Here is a 21,407-nt window from a genome sequence, read left to right as displayed (position 1 = left end):
TCAAATGATATTTATAAGAGGTGTTATCTTTTCTCGTGGGCAATATTGCAGGTATTACATCATGTCTGTTATGTGCAACTTCTGAAAACAAGTGATGTAACTGACCTGAATAAAGTGATTTGAGCAATCCAGCTGTAGGTTACCATTTTATTTGCATTTTCTTGCTTTTCTTACAACCAAAAAAATCCTCCCCAGTATGTCACATTCAGTGAAAATACACTGTTACATTGTCATCACTCATTTCATTAATGCAATGCATTTTTATATCTATTGTTTGAGTGATGCTTTGCCTCATTACATGCATTTCTTATCCCTAATTAATTGCAAACTTTTGTGCCACCTTGTTTTTCATAACTATATATATTTATATAGTATTGTCAAAGAAGATCATAAATACTTTATCCTTCTTTATTTGATCAATAGTCATAGACAGAAGCCCTTTATATGGTTACAGGCTTTTGTCTATGATCAGTGTTTAATATAAAATGGTGATACTAATGACCTTTTCCTACTAATTTCATGCAGCCTGAAATAGACAATTACACATTCTTTATATTAAGCCCTAGTTCCAAGTTAGACATAATTCTTGGATCTTAAAGTTACATTTTCACTTGATGAAGATGCACCTTCCATTTACTAAGTTCAGCATAAGAGACTGTAACATTATTAACTTATTACTTAACTTTTCAAAGGAAGTTGATTGGAATACTGCCATCATAAAACCTTGGCCACATTTGTGCCATGTTTCACAGAAGCTGTTACATTTATTTTGTTTGCCAGGGTTTCTAGGGTTGTTTTTGGTTGGCATGTCGGTATGCAAGATCTAATATAGTAACTAATGCATAATAATATATGACATAAACAATAATTGTTCCTCAACCTGATCTGCCTGTTTTTGTTTTCTTTTGTTTCATTTTGTTTTTGAAAAAAATTGTATCAAAAGAAAAAAAAATCAAATTCCACTGTCCTGTTGATCTACTGTATATACACCAACAGTTAAATAATAAGGGAAAATCCTGTTATCTTTTATACTTTGATAATAAGTATACTCAAAATTCTGTCCATAAAGGTACCTTATTCTTTCACTGAACAATTATTAAATGTGGTGGTCAAAAAAACAAATGGCATAAAAATAAAAATGCAAAAATTCTAAATATTAAGGATGTCTAGTCATGATAAATGCTTTCCAAAATGGCCAATCATAGCAGACGACACCACCGTCTAGGCTGGTCCAGGTCCTCCTCTGTATCAGACTCTCTGTGAGGCTGGCCTCTGGTTCCTGCCCTTCCACTGCTGCCTGTGAAGCGTGCCCAGAGACCTGACAAGATAAATTGTAAACCTAGTTACAGCTAGGACATTCTACTAGGTGTCAATACTGAAAACAGTGAGAAAAATTACGGCAGACAAAATTGAGTGCACAATATTAACGGGCAAGAAGCTAATATTAGCATTAATATTATAAAATGTGATGGACCAAAATCAAAGACCTGTTGATCCCTCATCATCTGTCTCGGTGTCAGAGTCGATATCGGAATTCTGTGGGGAAGAGGTGTACTTAGGGTTATAATGGCTGGTGACTATGGCGCCATTCACAGGAAGGGGACTGAAAATACAAATGAAAAACACAGTAGTGGTAGATAATTTTTTAATTATTCATAAGCCAAATAAAAAACATAAGTCTTTTTAAATAAATTTAAGTTATTAATAAAATCAAACTACCACTTCTACTACTACTACTTCTACTACTACTACTACTACTACTACTACTACTACTAATAATAATAATAATAATAATAATAATCAGAAAAAGTACAGGTCCTGAAGCAAAGTTCCAAGTGGTGAATTTAAAAGCATATGTCATCTGAAGGTCAGCTTGTTGTTATTTTCAGAGTTATCAAAACAAAATATGTCAATTAAAGAAATTGCTTGTATCTAAAAAAAAAAAAAAGGAGGCTATATGTAAGCAGTTAGTTTCACAGGCCTCATATCATGTTAAAATAGTTATCAGGATGAGGCTGAAAATCAACATAAAAGATTAAACACTGTAGCACTTCAGGGTGTAAAATAATAAATTTTTGGTGAGGATGACCTTAGTACAAAAACTAATAGGGAACATATAGTGAGTGCACAGTTCATTTCACAATGTAAGGACTCTGTTAAAAAGCCAACTATGTCCCCTTTAACAACATATATTACTTTAATCAGAAAATGTGCCATAAACCAGACTAATGTCTGATTTTCAAATGAAATTAAATTTTAAATCAAGTTAATTTTACTCTGTGGTTTGCTATATACAGCACTCAGCCCATAGTCACATAACTGGACTGTGGCATAGATGTGGCTTGGTAAGTAGATAAATAGTAGGTGACGCTCAAGTTGGTCACTTGAGAATTTTTTTTGTCTTTTTCTTTTTTTTTTGAAAAAAAACTATTCATTATGATATTATATTTAATCCATCAGTATGAAAAGATGGCAGCCTCTATGAGATTTTTTTTGACATGCAATGACTATTTTTGATCATCTCATAGATATAATTACTTTTCAAATAATATCTGAAACCAATAGCTCATATTAGAAAGAGTCATAGATCATTATGTCAAGGTAGTGCCTGTGCCATCACTTTTATAAAGAGGAATTCAGTGACCCTAGTATGCAGGTCAAGGTAAAACTTTCATGAACACCTGTAAGAGACCCATTTGTGGTTTGTGTTAAGACATAAGGGCTGTCCTGGCTATCCCATTATTTTCTCCAATAATCCTATTTAAACTTTAGTGACAGAGACATGGAGGAAGGATCAATTCAAAAATTTCCAAAATTTGCACACATGCACACTCCATTGCATACTGGTGAACACAAGCAAGGTCAGTGACGTCGTCAGTGTAGTTAAGGTCCTGTTCAGAAAGTCAAAGTTCCATTAATTACTAAGAAAGTCTCCTGTTAGGTCATGCGTGAAAAGTCATTTAGTCATGTGTGAATATCATGGGAAGAGCATTCCATGACAGCCTCCAATTCGCATGATGCCATGTAAACATGCAATCTAGCTGTTAACTCCACATCATTCTTACTTGTACAGGTGTACATGCAACATCATTGTTATCATTTGTCAACATGTGAAGGTACAAAACAATCTCAATTAGAGTCACCCCAAGGTTCTGAGTCAAACCAGTGATCCCTCTATCGTATCACCATAGGCCCTGACATGGACACTACAGTCTTGACAGAATCTGATATCCAAGGTGCTTTTATCAAGATAATTTTTCCGAAAAGCCCAGAATAACTGTAACTCCATGTAATTCCTACAGGTGCTCATACTTTTGCATCTCAAAACTGCGATGCACTGCGACTACATAAATCTATGCAGTAATCCTGTGCAACCTTTATTATTTTTTATACAATTTTTTTTTTTTTTACTTTTTCAATAATTTTTGTGTGTGTGATTTACCTTGGTTTCTAACATATCAACTGATAGTTTGTAAAATGCTATTCATGCCCTTTAAGATCTTAAAGGGTGATTGTCCTTTTATCAAAGATGTAGCAAGTCCCATCTGAACACTAAGACCAGGTGGGCAAATGCTGATGGCGAAAAGAAACAAACAAACAAACAAACAAAAAGACTATCAAATCATAGAAATTTTGAGATTGCAGCATCAATTTTATGGTCTGATCAATCAACAGGACAAATGTTTCTATAAGTGACACTCTTGATAGTTTTGAGAGAAATTGAAAAAAAAACAACAATTCCATTAAAAGAATAATATGGTATATTTCTATTTCAGTTTTTAGTCTATGGCAGCTTTTAGTTTATTTCTTAATATTTGGTTTCTATTAGTGATATTTTTGATAGTTTTAAGAGAAATTGGAAAAAACAATTTAATTAAAAGAATTTTATGGTAAATTTATGTTCCTTTCAGCTTTTATTTCCTTTTTATGTACAGACACAGATGTGTCTGTACATATAGCCATCACCTGCGTCTGTCGTCGTCGTGCACTTTTACCGATAACACGATAAGTGGAAAACCGTTTTTTCTTTCAGCTTGAAACTTACAGAATTGATGAATATTCATAATACGCAGGTCAAGTTCGAAAATCAGTATGATCAGGTCACTTTTAGGGAAGTTATGCTGTTTTTTCACTTTTTCAGCATATATGCAGCACCGATAACACGATAAGTGAAAAACCGCTTTATTTTTTGGCTTGAAACTTACAGAACTGATGAATATTCATAAAACGCAGATCAAGTTCGAAAATAAGCTTGATTGGGCCACTTTTATGGAAGTTATGCTGTTTTTTCACTTTTTTCAGCATATATGCAACACTGATAACACAATATAAGAAAAACAGATGGGCCAATTGTCATTGTACACACAGGAGTGGTCAATCTTACTAAAACGCAGGTTGAGTTCCGACTACTGTTCGAAAATCAGCTTAATCGGGCCATTATTTTAGAAGTTATGCTGTTTTTTCACATTTTCTCAGATTCAATTCTTAGGCATGTTAACAGTCTCATTATTGAACTAATAAGATACGTAAAAGTGTTTGTTTGACATTTCCTGCATCTTTACAACATTGTTAGTTGATTGTGTAAAAATGATGGTAAACTTGTTATCGTGTATTGTGTAATAAAGTTTCAAAAATGGAAATAAACTCATATCATTGCAGTTTGTCAGATTCAATCATCCACTATGTTCAGAATCTCAGAATGGAGGAAATTGGATATTTAACACTGTTCTGTTGATATTTTTCCCATCTCATCAACTTTCTTAGTTGATCATAAAAAATAGCAGTAAGCTGTTTATTTTGTTTTATGTTAAAAAAGTGTTAAAAATGGAAATAAACCCATTTCAGAACAGTGCTGTCTTGTTTACATTTTGGCATTTCCAAGGTGTGACTTTGAAGTTCTGTGGGCCTGAAGACCTTTGCTAGTCACATTTTCTGAATGTCCATGTTACTAATATTTTATTATTAAAAATTGATGGTCATTATGTTGCTAAACATTATGTAATGTTGCATCAAAATTTGAAGAAAACCCCTATTTTGGGCACTGCTCCCATGATGACCATTTAAGGAAAACCATGTCACTTACTGTTCTCAAACTTACAGGAAAGTAACATGGGACTAAAATACAGCTTCAGTAGGCAATGCAGTCTGTTTGGTAATTCTTACTGCCAGTTAAACGTTTTTTTTTTTTTTTTTTTTTTTTTGTGAAAATTTAATTTTTCACATATTGGCATTTTCAAGGTGTGACTTTGAAGTTCCACGGGCTTGAAGACCCATGCTAGTCACATTTTCTGAAAATCCATGATACATATATTTTATTATTAAAAATTGACGGTCATTATGCTGTTAACCATTATGTAATATGGCATCAGAATAGAAGAAAACACAATTTTGGGTGCTGCTGCCATGATGACCATTATGGGAAAACCATGTTACTTATGATTGCCAAACTTTCAAAAAAGAAATACAGGACTAAAATGCAGCCTGAGTTGGAAAAGCAGTCTAATTGGCTTCTTTTTCTGGAAGTTATACATTTTCAAAGTGTGAACTTGTTACACATTTTACTTACATTGGTATTACCTGTTGAGCATAATTAAAATTTGATGTTGAATTTGCAGTTTAACATAATGTACTTTTGCATCAGAATTGACAGTAGCCTATTTTGTGCATAGTTATTTCCTGTTTTTTGTCTGTACATTTGACAGCTTTGCTGCCTTGTTCATATATTGGCATTTTCAAGGTGTGACTTTGAACCTCCACGGGCTTGAAGACCCATGCTGGTCACATTTTCTGAAAATGCATGATACGTTTATTTTATTATTAAATATTGACGGTCATTATGCTATTAAGCATTATGTTATGTTGCATCAAAATAGAAGAAAACACAATTTTGGTGCTGCTGCCATGTTGACCATTATGGGAAAACCATGTTACTTATTCAAACTATCAAAAAAGAAACACAGGACTAAAATGCAGCCTGAGTTGGAAAAGCAGACTAATTGGCTTCTTTTTCTGGAAGTTATACATTTTAGTGAAATATTCATTATTATCGTTTTGGCATATTCATTTCGGGACTCGGAGCTCCCATGGACATGAAGCCAAATGGTAATCAAATTTTCTCCATGTCTATGCTATTTATAGTCAATAATCAAAAATTGGTGATAATTATTCTGTAATTTATTATGTAATGTTACATCAAAATTGACAAAAAATCTTTTTGCTCTGCTACTACAAACATTATGAAAAGAAAACTGTTACTTATTATCATTTTAAACTTACAAGTTTGATTTTTAGGATTGGCATGCAGTTCAAATCAGAAAGCCAGCTCAATTGGGTTATCATTTATTATTGAATTTATGCAATTTTGTGTGAATTTTTCATTTTTCTCATTCTGGCATTTTCAAAGTGGGAACTTGAACTCCCATGCGCCTGAAGCCTTATGCTTGTTACACATTTTACTTACATCGATATTACCTGTTGAGCATAATTAAAATTTGATGTTGAATTTGCAGTTAAGCATAATGTACTTTTGCATCAGAATTGACAGTAGCCTATTTTGTGCATTGTTATTTTCTGCTTTTTGTCTGTACATTTGACAGCTTTGCTGCCTTGTTATCAGTTTTAAATTAATCTTTGTATTTCAGTTCTAGATTTTATACATGCATAGTAACATTAGTAAGCACTGAGACCTAGACTATGTGTAGTGCAGTTTTCATAATTTTTTATCATATAATAAAAAAGAAAGAAAAAACAGATGAATACATTTGTCAATATTTTGGAATCTTTGTTTAAATAAACAAACAATTAAGTTGATAGATAAATAAATAAAAGTCCAACTAGACATCAAAGCTGGCAAGCATGCAGACTGATACATTAGAGATCATTTAAGTTATCTCATCTCCCAAAAGCCACAAAGACTTCACTTTTGGAAGGCTTCACTTCATAATAATTCACTATTTAATCACCCTCAACTTTAAATCAATAGCTTATGATCATAATTGTTGAGATTCAGAAAATGTGACAGCCCAATACCCACACAGTTGTAGAATAACACCTCAATAGACACCATCATGGCTTATTTCAGCAAAAACAATTTCACAAATATTGCAGTTATAACTATTTGACAACATGAACTATCCAATTGGGCCTATTTTCAACCTGACCCTGCATTTCACATATGACTGACTGAATCACCGGTCAAAAATACTTAGTTAAATTACTTGCCATTTTATGTGAGCATGCTAATGCTCATCCTACAACTAAGCCAAGCATTAAAGGGATAATAACTCTTCTTTTTGGCCAAAAAATTAATTTTCCTGGAGTAAACAACAATTTTACCATACTTACCAATGGTTAATGAATCCATTTTTACATTCAAAGTTAGTCCCTGTTTTTTTTTTCTAAAATGTTTGTTTTTTTGTTATAATCTCTTAGGATATTATAACAGAGTATAGCCATCAATGGAGGTCAAGTGGTCTAAAGACAAGCTCAGATATGATAATAATAGCTTTAACTGCCATTTTTGTGGTACAACAGAATACATGTATATTATATTTCTATGAGTTGTTCAGAATGTTTTTATTGTGAAATACAGATCTCATACAAAGAGTTATTATCCCTTTAACTTTATAAGCATATTTCACAACACACATGCACTTATTCTTTGTGGAATAGTTACCTTGCATGTGAAACAATATTCAAGTATGTTAAAAGCAAAATAACAGAAGCTGGAGATGAGGGATTCATATCTTCAAGGGGAAAATGGACCTTTTGCGTGTTTTGTTTAGAGCCCCATACCAATTTGTTTTAGAGCAGGGGCATATTCACAGAACAACTGAAGACCCAATACTGGTCTTCACTGCTAGATCTTAAGTGTAAAGCTACTGGTATTATGACCACACCGATCAGTGGCACCTGCACCACTCTGCTGAAATACTGCCCCAATTAATTAGAAGGACATAACAACCAACGATTTAGACCTAGATACACTTGTACTTGTTACTTTTATGGACTAAATATAGAATTATCCTGGACTGATTACAAACCAAAACTCCTCAACCAACTTTTTGACTCCGTTCCAGATACAGTAGCAATATTGTACAACCCTGTTCACTCACTTAAACCAGTTTGACATTGTATGCAGTCACGCATGTGGGCATTTCTGAACTGAAATATCTTTTATCTATATAATATTATCTATATAATAGATGAATGTCACTATCCCAAAGCTGTTAAATTGTGAATATCACCTGTAGGATGACGTGTATAAATGTTAATTAATTAAGACACTGAACACGGAAGATTTATCTGCTATCCAAAAGAATGTATTAATAAGGAGTTTGGGGCAAAGGTTAACAGTATCCTAATTGTCTACCACAATACCTGTGACAGCAATTATTGGCCACAAAGGACAATAATGTATCATATTAATAAATTTATATTTGATTTGAAATGAGTGGACATACTTTAGATAACTACAATAATTAAAGGCTATACCATGTATAATAGAAACTGATATGACCAAAAGAGACAAGAGATATTCAAAGAAACATTACACAAATTTTTTATAGTTATTTTGTATATTTTATAGTAACTTAGTTATTTCAATTGCATTCTGTCTTTTCTGCTTTGATTGGTTTTGTGTGTTACATTTAAATTGAAAAGACACTGACACCATATGCTCTCCATGTTAAAAGGTTAATATATAAAATCTGAACATTAAAGATGTACATCAGGGTTTGTTAAATATTCAAACAAAAGAAAGAACCAATCTAAGACATATTCTTGAGTAAAATGATTCGATAAAATATCGCAATCGCAATAAAGATAATGATGTCACGATGCAGTTTAAGAAACTATTGAAAAAAAAAAATTTTTAACATGAATTTGTAAAGGACAAACAAGAGCAATCCAAAAAAGATTTTTTTCGCCCAACAATATGATTATTTTCATTGCTTTTATTCATGCAGGAGGAACAGGTACAAATGACTGTATGTTCTCCCTGAGAAACCTACTAATTTGTACTAATCATTTACAAAAGAGCTTCATTTTCACAACCTGCTGTATTTAATGTGTTGTTTATGAATTCAATGTCTCTTCTTTTAAAGATGCATACAAAGTCAATTTTTTGCCACAAAAACCGACCAAATGCCAGCATATAGTTTCAAGTAGTATAACTAAGAGAATTACCAAAAGGCATTGTTTAACTTTACCCAAAAATGGTGTTTGAACAGATTTTTCTGCTAGCATTCTATGCTGTATGTCAATGGGGCAGAAAAGTAGGTCACGAAAGTAGGTTAAATTTCCAACCAAAAATTTTAAGAAAGGAGCAGTCTAAAGCTCTTTTATGGCTGATAGAGTGATCTATTCAGTTTATCCCTTGGCATGCCAAATTTATTTGATTCGTATAAGAAAATAGTAGAAATGGTTTACATGTGTTACTGGGAATCCATGCTCCACTGATGCTCGGTTCGTATGTACCTTTAATCTGTATATGCAAACCACTATGTCAAATTATCTGTCAAATAAGTTTTAAGAAGGGTTATCATGAGACAGTCAGCTTTGGATCAGAAGCCCAGTGGACAAGGAAATCACTCTGGTCAAGTTTACACACTGTTAAAGGGACATTTTATGTTCTTACCAGTACTTGATTAAGGCTACATAATTTAATATCCAATAGAGAACTTTTTCTATAGCTTTAATTTTTTTTAATTAGCAGAGTATACTAAAAGCAGATCATACCCTTTTACACAAATGTATTTCAGTGGCCTATCCATACAAAAAACACACCTATGAAAAGGTTCATTTGGAATGTTCCCAATTGGGAACTTGAGGGCACTACTGGTACTGTAAATGGTCAACTCCAGTGGTGTCTATAGCACCTGCCCTGCTTGCTGTATAGGCTGTTGATGTTATTTCAAGTACAATTATATCTTCTATCATTCATATGCAGGGTTATGACTATTATGTTCCCAACAACACATCTTGTCCATTACTCTCCTCACTTTTCAAGTGTTCAAGGCATTCTACTTTGTTTTTTTGCACAGAAATGTTGGTTGTTGTTTATATTACCATATGTCAAGGCCACGTTACCACTGCATCATAAGTTACACTGCATCATAAGTGAAAGTGACGGAGACAGTGAGACCCTGTGTTCTTCACTCGTGTTTCCTTTTGCCACTTTCGTGCCTCCATATGTCTTCCTAATAGGAATGGGACAGTGCACGCAATGGTGAGATGGCATTGAAAGGAAAATAAAGATAGCTAAGACCCTGACAGGTACAGGCTCTGACAGCAGGGGAGACGTGAGTTGAGGACCTGGCATAAACTAAAAGCACTCCCATTTTGTCTGAAAGACAGCCTCATGCACTATTTGAGAAAATGAAAAGTGAATCATTTATTGTGTTAACTTATCATGCTGCTAATATTTTCCCCCTGATTTTAAAGTGATGCCAATAAGTAATAGGTAATGTTAAAATCAATGTCACAATCAGGGGCGGATTGAGGCTGTCTTCTGGGTTTACATTGATGAGTACCTAATTTTTTCTGTCGGAAGACGGTCAAAAAATGGAGGATGGATCAACAAAGATAATGTGGAAGACTGTCAGAAAATATCTCTGGATCCGCCCCTGACAATGTCAGTCTTTCTTCTCTTCCATTCTGTATGCTAATTATGTTAATTAAAAGGAGCAAGAATTACCAAATATGTCCATGATATATAATTGATAAAAGCAAAAATTCTGAAACCTTAATAATAACATAAAAAATAACAGAAATTTTGACAAAAAATGATTAAAATATTAATATTTAATGTTTGTTAAAAAATATCTGCCATTGTTTAGAAGTTAAAGAAGAAAAGTGCTCCCAAATATTTTAACTTTTTGTTTGAAAAAATGCCTTCATTAGAATTTTCTCCATGATGGCCTGAATGAACTTCATGTTTGCTGTATTAAAAGAAGGCAACCTATTAAGTGCAATGACTATGCCTGTTAAGTGCAAAATGTGAATACTTCAATAAAAAGTGTCTTAAGTAAGCTACCAAACTCTGTGTTTAGGACAAATACCTGTCACATTGTTAGAAAAATACCCTGCCATCATCATCATTAACAGATTCAATCCCAATATTTTAATGTACAGTCATATATATATTTTTTATAATAATAGTGTTTATTCTTGTAACTAAAAGTTGGGTTTTATATGTAAGTTAAAAGGAGTGATAAAAGCAACTTGAATATGTTATGACATTTAAACATAAAGGAAGAATTCGCTGATTAAACCTATTAAATCTAAACTGCTTCTTTAAAATAGTTCAATACCATAAAAGAATCCAATTAATATTAAAATATAGTACACCAAATGAAACATGGAATCACTTCTTTGTAAATCTAACTATAACAATTATTTTTTCAAGCCTGTCAATAGCCGTTGCTGGACTGTTTTTTAAGATTCTTGCTCATCGTGAGGTCATTAATTGCAACCATTTATTGTCACACGCAAATCACGAATACTAAACAGTCAATTCTTACATTAAAGATGTGCTTGACAAAAAAAAAAAAAAAAAATGAAGGCACTATTAAACTGATTCTTGATTTGGCTAATAAAATTCTTCAGTGCAAATTAGGTAATATTCCAATTTTGTGACAGAAAACAAAAAAATATGAATGGTGATTTAACAAAAAGGTCAAACATTACATTAAAAAAAAACTATACCAAAAGTCTAGCTATTGATCTAAGACATCAGTTAAGATTTGGATGTTTGTCATTTGTTCAATATATATATATATCTTATAAATACTGTAGGAACTTGTACAGTTGATATATATACGATATATAAGGAGGAAAAACAGTGCCACTATAATGACAATCATTGTTCAACACTCCCCTAAAGGGAGAGATTTTATACTCTTAGCCAGGTCATCATGACATTAACTAAGAGAAAAACCACAGTGTGTCCTGAGGTGACCCTGTATCCCTGTGTGCCATGTGTCAGGTTAAGTACACCATCTGCTGAATACAATATCATAAAACATGCAGCTACACTTCACACTGTAGTGTTATATTAAAAACAAAACACTTTAATTCACACTGAACTTAAATTGCTATCTTTATATCAGATTTCTGTTATATCTTTCATAAATGAATGAGTTTGACCATGAAGGGAACTCACAAAGACTAACAACAGCAGTTCAATGAGTCAACTCATGATGTTATTAGAATACAGCAAAAAGCAAAGCTGAAACTAATATCTCAGTAAAGGAGGGCAGTGACATGTAGAAGACAGCAAGAGGAGCACATAAACTGTTCCGACTGCTTGATTGCAATACACATGCCAGTGTCATATATATATATATATATAACCTGTTAGTGATACTCCCTTTTAGCTCAGTGTCAGTGTTATATACAGTAGCTCAGTGTCAGTATTATGTATTTAGCCTGCGTCAGGGATACTCCCTTATTTTTAGCTCATTGTCAGGTAGTGTGACCTCAAGTGCCAACAAAACATTCACTACCATCATTAAGTGTGTATCCAGTGGGGTCCAATGATCAGACTGCTCTGATAGCGGCCCAGTATGAACTCAGATGACCTCATTAATACAGATGACCCCATAGTGCCCTCATCAGCCACGCCACTCTGGTTTTATAGTCTGTCTGAAATTCACCTCCACTATCAATAGTTTACTTCGGGCGCTCATAACTGGGTGACAGAAAGTGCACCAGTATGAACTATTGTTAGGATGCAAAGTACAGGTGGGACAGAGGAAATTATATGTAAGTACCTGATACATAAAAGAGGGTCCCATTGGGGGGGTAGTGGTCACAATTCACTAGAAATAAAGTCATCAATTAACAAATCACGGGAATTAACCTGACCTCTATCGAAGGGGAAACATTTATTCATTTGTTATTAAAAATGCAATGAGCGTGAGTCAAAAGTCACGAATCACATAATATAATTACGTTTCACAAATGACAAAGAATAAATAGTCACATTCACGAGTCACAGGAATGGGGTGTTTCACAGATGACGTTGAATAAAATAGAAGTTTCATGCATCCTGGGAAATAAAAATACTTTCACAGGAAAAGAAAATACCCAGTGGGACCCTCACAAAAGTCCATAACAGAATCTACAGGTGGGCTATGGCAAGTACATGGAAAATCAGTGCTAAAAACTAATCCATATAATCTAACAACACTTGTGAACTCACATTTTTAAATATATTTTTAGCCTCTGGCCGGCTTATATGTATGATAATTCAGGTTATAGCAAAAATTTCTACACATTTAACAGTAAATAAATATATATATATAACATATTTGAATACGCTAATATCTGGCATTTTCACCTGTTTTCTTTCCTGAGCCAAATAAAAATATCAGAAAACTGCTTTCCTTTTTACTGCCAATATAATATTTAAACAAAATCAAATATGCAGTATAATACAATTAAACCTGCTTCACTGATCGACTGATTGAGCTTGGTTGAGACTGCTCTGACTATGAGGCTGTGTTCACATGAAAAATCTATTTTCTAAAAATCTAAAAATCTATTTGCGGTATCTTGTGATCACGGTCTGTGCCCTGAATACCCCGCGGCGTAATTACTGGCAGCGCCAAGAATTAATTACAGCTTTGGAAGTAACTGGCTCGCACTGCCCATAATTACGCCGTGGGGTATTCAGGGCACAGACCGTGATCACAAGATGCCGCAAATAGATTTTTAGATTTTTAGAAAATAGATTTTCCATGTGAATGCAGCCTTAGTCTCTAGCAGTCTACGACAACAAAACACAGCCATATTGTGGTAGTGGTGTTCACTTAGCTTGTCTTGGACTCTGACCCATATCTTATGTAATGAAAGGCAGTGTATTTTAAGAAGCGGTAACAGGGCTTCGTGATATATAGAGAAAATGCATAAAATACCAGGAGAGCATATTTATGAGGGAATTCTGATGCCTGGCTATCATCCCCCTGAAATAATAGAGATTTTCAAAAATTTCCAAATGCATCAAAGTGACTGTTTAGTAACGGCATATCCCAAATCAGGTTGGTACATGTAGAATATAGACGTAATACTACACTCTTCTCAATCAAAGTGACCCCCTCAACTTGTAAGTGAATCTCTTCATCACCATCATAGATTCTGTAGAATTTCTATACTAAACATTTCCTACGGTGATTGTCATAGAAATTTTGGGTATTATTAGAAGCAACTCGTAAATATTCTAAACATATGACAAATAGCAGATTTACATGATAATTAAAAATCATTAACACACATCAATCATTAACGCCATGAGTGGTGACACAAGGAAAGTCCTCCAGACGTAATGTTAACAGTTCAGATAGTCTTCAGGCTGTCATGAGTCCACAGACTATATGATTTTCTTATAGAAGTGTTGTAAAAATTCTGCCAGTATGATATATTTAATAAATCCACTATATTTCAGTTTAAGTGAAGCGCTTGATAGTTTATTAGTATTGCCAACATTTATTTGAATACATTTTACATTATTAATTACTATTACCTTTTCTTTTTTTTTTTTTTTGCTTCTTTGATTTTATGAGCATGGGACCTTTATGTAACATGTTAATTTTAATATTTAATTTATTTTAACACAATAAAAATTATGCTTTGCAATTTTTAGGCCAAACATGGATAACAGAGATGGTTTCTCTCATCCTTCACCATCAAAATTTGGAGGAGGCATCCAGACAGCCCATCTTTAGCAGGGTTTTCTGGCCAGACTTTTGCCATGCAGGGAGAGTGAGTCATTCTTACTTGAAAAAAATTGCCTCGTCCTCTGCACCTCGCCTTCTCAAGACACACATGTTGTATAGATATCTTCCAAAGCAATCACAACAGAAGAGGGTCCCTATGATACATGTACTCAGAAACCCCAAGGATGTTGCTGTTTCCTATTATCATTTTTATCGCAGTAATGCCTTGTTTGGAAAGTTCAGAGGCTCTTGGGATGAGTTTTTTAACTTGTTTATCAGTGGCCATGTTGCCTATGGTAGCTACTTTGACTATGTCCTTGAATACTGGAACGAATGTAAAGAAAACTCAAATGTCTTATTCCTAAAATATGAAGAAATGTTAACAGACCCAAGAGAAGCTGTTGTAAAAATTTCTCAATTCTTAGGGAAAACACTTAGTTCAGTCAGCATGGAAAAGATTGTCAACTATACATCATTCGACAGTATGAAAAAAAATCCAGCTACAAGAATATCTGCCATCACTGATGCCATTGATGAATCCGTTTCACCTTTCTATCGTAAAGGAATGGTTGGGGACTGGAGAAATTACTTCACAGAGCAGCAGAATACCATCTTTGAAAAGACATTTAGGGAAAAGATGGATGGAAGTGGTTTAAGCTTTGACTTTGGAACTAATGTAACAAGCAAAATGTGAACATATTAAGAACATTATCTAAATATTAGACTAAATGTACTCATAGATTCTACCTCTTTTGAACAAAATTTGCATCATGGAATTCACATATTTTAAGCTTGTTTTGATAGAGGCACTAGATGTACTTAGATGCATTAGTATACATATAGCAACATTATTGCATGGTCTCATTTTGTTAAATTAACATCTGTTCAGAATGAAGATGTTTTTAACTTATATTACGATATCCAAATCAGGCAAGATAATACAACATGTTATAGAACACATGTCCATAACACCGGCCACAGCTTTCTGTTTACCAAATTGAATGGGAAACAAAGTATTATTATTATTATTATTATTATTATTATTATTATTATTTTTACCTTGTCTCAGGAGCTAAGAAAGCAACTACTGACTATGATAGGTGTATTATGATTGGTTTGGGGATCAATCCACCATGATGTAGCATCTGAGGAACAAGAACACATTTTACATGATAGCATACTATATTGCTGGTGAAGACATGGAGCCTCATGACAACTGAGGTTGGTCAACTGTCAGGTGTGGCCCAGTCCAGTCTTGTCAGACAAAAATGTCGCACATTTTTTATGCTCTATGTTAAGAGGAAATATTTTACAACAGGACCATGGTAACATTGACTTAGCTGGTTATGTAAATCATAGCATAGAGAGCAAACCTTGCCAAAGAGACATTTGCAGCATTAATTACACAAAAAACAGTACCTAATTAGAGACAGTAACCAGCTTTGCATGTGTACAAGTAACGTGAAATGTGGTATTGTTAATTTTACATACATGAGAAACAAATAACTTGTCAGAACAAAGAGTAGAATGACAGGTTTACTGCAATTAACCATAAAATATTTCAAACACTTTACATATTTCAATACCATGTACCTTATCTCTTTCAAATATATCATTTCAAATTACTTTAATAAATCTACTTTTTTAACAAGAAGTCAACATGCTTTTCAAACTTTTGAATACTATTGGAAATTTGGTCGGATCAAGCTGATTTTAGAGGTCAACCAATAATTCATGAATATTCATCAGTTCTGTAAGTTTTAAGACAAAAGGTCAAATAATTTTTGACTTGTCATTATAACACTGAAAGTGAAAGGTGACGATGTTGATGATGGCGACAAGAGACACAACTGTGTCTGTACATAAAATTTTCTTACAAAAGACTGCTATTGATATTAAGTGTGTCCAATTATCAAAAGTTGTTTCCACATTAATTTTGTTGTTTAGTAAGGTAAGTAGTTCTTTCATTTGTGGCTATAAATTGTTGTACATTATTGGTGAACTAGCCCTACAAAACATCTAGATTAATAACAGAAAACTGGATTTAATGGTGCTAAATTGTTCCTTAAAAGGTAAATGTGGGCTTTAAACTAAAATAAATACCACAATATTTTGAACCCAGAATATCTGATGTAGATTTGCACACAAAATAATTTTTTGTAATTCCTAATTTTGTCCTTTGATTTACGCTTAAAAATTCACTTTTAGTTAAAATGAACTTCTAACAGGGCAGGACAGATGTCAAATGTTTAGACAAAAAGCAGAAAATAACGATGTACAAAATAGTCTACTGTCAATTCTGATACAATAACACATTATGCTTAACTGCAAAGTCAACACCAAATTTTAATTATGCACAACAGGTAATATGGATGTAAGTAAATGTGTAACTAGCATAAGGCTTCAGGCCCATGAGAATTCAAGTTTACACTTTGATAATGCCAGATTGAGAAAAATGAAAATTTCACAAAATGAAGCTGGTTTTCCAATTTGAGCTCTTTGTCAATCCTAAGAATCATTCTCATAAGTTACAAAATAATAAGTAACATAGTTTTCTTTTCATAGTGTTTGTGTTGGCAGTACACGAAGCAGTTTTTTTTTTGGTCAATTTTGATGTAATATTACATTATGATTTACAGCATAATCACCACCAATTTTTGATGATCTACTATTCTACTAGTTTTCTTCAATTATGATGCAATATTACATAATGCTTAACAGCATAATAACCATCAATTTTTAATAAACAACTAGGAAAGGTCTTCAAGCCCATGGAAGTTCAAAGTCGCTCCCTGAAAATGCCAATTTGTGAAAAATTAGCATTTAACAAAAAACTGTATAACTTCCAGAAATATAAACCAATCAGACTGAAGTCTAGATGGCAACAGCGAGGGTGACGGCGACGGCAACAACAGAAAGCCAAACCATTTTATAATGTCTAAAGGATAATAAAATTTTCAATTTTCATAATTTTTCAAAATTTTTTGCCTTCTTTAGTAAAAGTTCCTTTTTTTCACACATGGGGAACATTCTACCAGAGGGAGCCTGACATAGTATGGTCAACAATTCTTAACTACACAGCTACAGCACCAGAACCAAAAGCAATGTAACAAATACCTGGAAATTTTCATTCCTGTCTTTACTTGTTCCCAAATTTTCAGCTCAGTTCCTCCAGTGGCCACTCTCACTGCACCATGAGGAAGGCGTGTACACTGTAGACACATCATCCGGCCTGTGTCTGCACTACTCACAGTGGACAGATACTGCTCTTCTGGTAAACTTCTCACTAGCACAACAGAAAGATAATTGTATTATTCTGTTTCTCAGTTATTTGTATGTAGACTACCTATCCTCCTTACCTCACATAAACACTGGCTGGGGTAGCGCTAGCAATTTTTTTTGGCTTAGCCAAATCACCAGTTAAAATTAATTAAAGTTAAAATTAGTCAAATCAACCCTATTTTGTTTAGCCAATTTAAGTCAGCTTTAGCATTTGGCTAAATTGCCGAGTGTTAGCACTAACTCAGACTGGCAACACTATGAACTGTATGCTATTGTTTGCAAACTTGAAGACATTGGCAAATATAAATTAAGCTCAGGTACTTAGTTCAAAAATAAATTTTAATTCTGCTACTAAGAGTGGGAAATTTTTTATTTCTTATACAAGCACTGACCAACAGTGAAATAGTTAAATATTATTTATTTTTTAAATTCATGGTGAATACCCCAACATTTTGCTCAATAAAAAACAGCATGCTTTGGATACTCATAAAACTCTTTCTACTAAGAAGTACAAAGGCTAGGAGTTCAGGCATAAGCTGCTGCAGATTAAAAAAAAAACAACCTTTACTAATAAAATTAGGTCAGTGTGATCAGTACACAGATTGAGGGCTTTTCTATTGCTCCTGCACCAGGTTGGCAGGAGCATATAATTATAATTCTAAATGTTGCTTGAGTGGTTGACTGCCATATTACTAGCAAGTACATTTTTCTTACCATTAAAATACCCACATCCATTATCTAGATCAAACCCTGCTGTCAGCAGCACCTGGTCCTCCAGAACTGCCACGGCATCTGTAGACCCAAACTCACAGACATGATTCTTTAACTTGTGGACAATACCTATAAAGAAATTGATGTTCAAACCTTTAACATGCTTTAGTCAGACACACAGCCAGCAATTTCAAAGGGGGTTCTTTTTCTGAAAAAGCAGACCTTTGACCATGAAACCTTGGTGTATCTACATGTATATATCAAACTTTATTCAGAGCAGACCTTTTCCAGGAAAAAAAAGGCAAAATCCCTCTTGCGACAGGTCTGTTTAGTAATAAATTATACAGTCATTTAATAATATTTAATATCAATTATTAATCAGAGCATTTGTTCATTTTTTCAGTAGTGTACTTCAAGATTTGATAAAACATTCAGTGTACTATATGTTAATCAAGACTGCTATAATACCTTGTTTCCAACTTAGCACCTTGAGGTTACTCCCATCATCCCCATAGTATATTGTATCTTTACTGGTTGATAGGGAACGAATGTGTCTTAACAGCAAGTCTTCTCCATTGACTCCTTTAACATCTTCTGACTCAAAAAGAAGACTTAGTTTTCCATCTTTGATGGTGAAAATTTTGATGAATCCATCTGCTGAGGCACTGTAAATTTTGTCATCATCCATCTAGAAAAAATGGATATATTCATTTTCTCATTTAACAATTTCAATATTTAAAAATAGGCAATTTCACTCAGTCACCATCTGTTTCTACCCAAAGCCTGAAAACATGCTCAGCCACCATATATATATTATAATACTACTGCTAATACTACTTCTTCTTTTATCCAACAAGATTAAATATCATCTTCAAAAGAAAAAGGCAACTTTGTGACTTACTGATTGTTTTCATAGTGATACCTGATGTTTATTACAATGAAAACATATACAGTCAAATAATCAGCAAACAGGGCAAAGAAACCAAATTTACAATATTCATACATATTACTTTTCCTTTTAAAGTTGATTCCTGCTAGTGAAAAGGGCAGAGTTATGCTATTAAGTTCTCCCTAGGCATCAGGGAGCTCATAGGTCACTTACCCTAAGACACGTTGTAGCCTCATCAAAAGCTACCAATGAACAGATATTTTCTCCAGTCGCAAGACTCCATAGTTCCACCTTGCCTCCACCTGATAAAGAAATGGGTATTAGGTACAGTTTAACTATAAAAAATAAAGGTTATTAATTTTGCTTTACCCTTAGATAAATAAATGGAGGTCCAAGGGCCACTTTCTTTCCTTTAGGTCCCTGTGTCAAATAAGCAGATCATACGTGCTCTTGCTCCCCACTGAACTTGTGGACTGCATCCCACACGGAATTATCACATTATTGGACTCTTCACAATAAAACCTTATATAAAACAAATATAATTATATGGCAAATATACAGAGAGTTTTAAGTTAGAACAGAAAAAGTTTATTCCCACTCCTCCATTTTTACTGCATTTTGTCTCATTTTATTTGTCCAAGATTTATCTAAGTAAAGCTTAAAATAAGTGTCATTCAATGCATTAATTTATGTAGTTTTGTTTTTCAATGTAAAAGGTGGATCAATAATGAAAATCAGATATATACAATGCAAAGTGAATAAGGTATATTACTGGAATATGTCACTCTGCATTTATGAGCATAAATTAAACTCACTTCAAGGATATTGTCACCCTCTCCTTATATACTGCCTTACATACAGTCTTTTGGGTAATAAATAAACCTTCAGTGTTCATTGACTAAATTAATAAACATTTATACATATGTCTCTGAATCCAGAGACAAGTCCCTAAATTATGAGACTTCTGATGAGGTTGAGAGGCTTGACAGGTACAGAAGCAGGTTATGAAGCTTTCTGTTTCATGTGAGCTCACAGGGCTGTGTTGACTGCAGTTAATTTCCATCTAAATCCACCAGCATTTTTAAGCCTGGTCTGCTGTCAATATTGTTTTAAAATCCCTTTTCCTTACTGTCTGGACAGTTGTAAAGTAATTTCCCACTTACTTGAGCCTGTGACCAGTAGCCTGCCTGGCGTACAGTATGTCATGCAGGTCACAGGGTTATAGGTGTAGATGGACTTCACCATGCAACCTATGTACATAAAAAAATATCAGAATTTATATCAGGGGGCAGCATCAGTACAAAATGTTTAACTTTTCAGACATCAATAAAGGCCTGGTTAACAATAATGAAATTGGAAAATTAGTTCCAGAAAAGACTAGCAATTGCACTTCAGAAAGAACATAAAAGGTCACTTAACAATTTTTTTCCAATGTAACCCTCTAGTCAAATTTCTTGACAGTGATTTCTAACCCTCAGTACAGGCAAATAGTTAAGTATGTCAATTACATTTATTGTGAGCAATGTCTTTGTAAAATGTTCATGGACCTATATCTCAAAGTTAATTTTAGGGAGTCGGCTATATCCAAGTTTAGACGTCTAAGCTTTAATTTGGCAACATTACTTCAGACTTATTGAAATAGGCCCCAAGCTGATGAAGGCCCAAATGAGTTGGAAAATCTCCAGGTATTCAAAACATTGCTTAATAGTTTACATTATAATTTGTTAAAGCTAAAATTTGTTTTAACATAAGGCAACTGAAAATCCAAACCATTAATATTTTAATATTTTCTATTCATAATATTATAC

General features: G+C 33.5%; 2 protein-coding genes and 1 long non-coding RNA gene across 5 annotated transcripts in view; 2 read left to right on the top strand and 1 right to left on the bottom strand.

Annotated features, from left to right (window-relative positions):
* Positions 1-133: 133 nt before the first annotated feature.
* The window catches only part of LOC106174090 (uncharacterized), a 27,748-nt gene continuing 6,474 nt past the window's right edge, over positions 134-21,407 (bottom strand). For 2 of the 3 annotated variants that reach the window (XM_013555482.2, XM_086995453.1), the window contains 7 exons: positions 20,763-20,849; positions 19,813-19,901; positions 19,179-19,398; positions 18,714-18,839; positions 17,835-18,003; positions 1,488-1,603; positions 134-1,318 (listed from right to left, as the gene is read on the bottom strand). In XM_013555482.2, coding sequence (XP_013410936.2) covers positions 1,200-1,318; positions 1,488-1,603; positions 17,835-18,003; positions 18,714-18,839; positions 19,179-19,398; positions 19,813-19,901; positions 20,763-20,849 — 926 coding nt within the window. In that variant the 3' untranslated portion in view covers positions 134-1,199. Of the gene's footprint in view, positions 1,319-1,487; positions 1,604-14,977; positions 15,042-17,834; positions 18,004-18,713; positions 18,840-19,178; positions 19,399-19,812; positions 19,902-20,762; positions 20,850-21,407 lie in introns of those variants that run through there. The other variant, XM_086995454.1, reaches the window with a different exon arrangement.
* LOC147759952 (uncharacterized) overlaps positions 4,200-21,407 on the top strand; it is a 38,511-nt gene continuing 21,303 nt past the window's right edge. The window contains exon 1 of the long non-coding RNA XR_015331043.1: positions 4,200-4,882. This is a non-coding gene — a long non-coding RNA (uncharacterized LOC147759952). The remainder of the gene's footprint in view (positions 4,883-21,407) is intronic.
* Positions 13,820-16,371, top strand: LOC106174093 (sulfotransferase 1A1). The gene is made up of 2 exons (XM_013555487.2): positions 13,820-14,042; positions 14,645-16,371. Exons 1-2 carry the CDS (start codon positions 13,907-13,909, stop codon positions 15,409-15,411), a joined length of 903 nt encoding a protein of 300 aa, XP_013410941.1. The 5' UTR covers positions 13,820-13,906; the 3' UTR covers positions 15,412-16,371.

Source organism: Lingula anatina, chromosome 9 (genome assembly GCF_051362555.1).
Source record: "Lingula anatina isolate TDL-2025a chromosome 9, LinAna3.0, whole genome shotgun sequence".
NCBI classification, from domain to species: Eukaryota; Metazoa; Brachiopoda; class Lingulata; order Lingulida; family Lingulidae; genus Lingula; species Lingula anatina.
The sequence above is the reverse complement of the archived record's forward strand: the minus strand, read 5'-3'. Positions and strand labels throughout refer to the sequence as shown.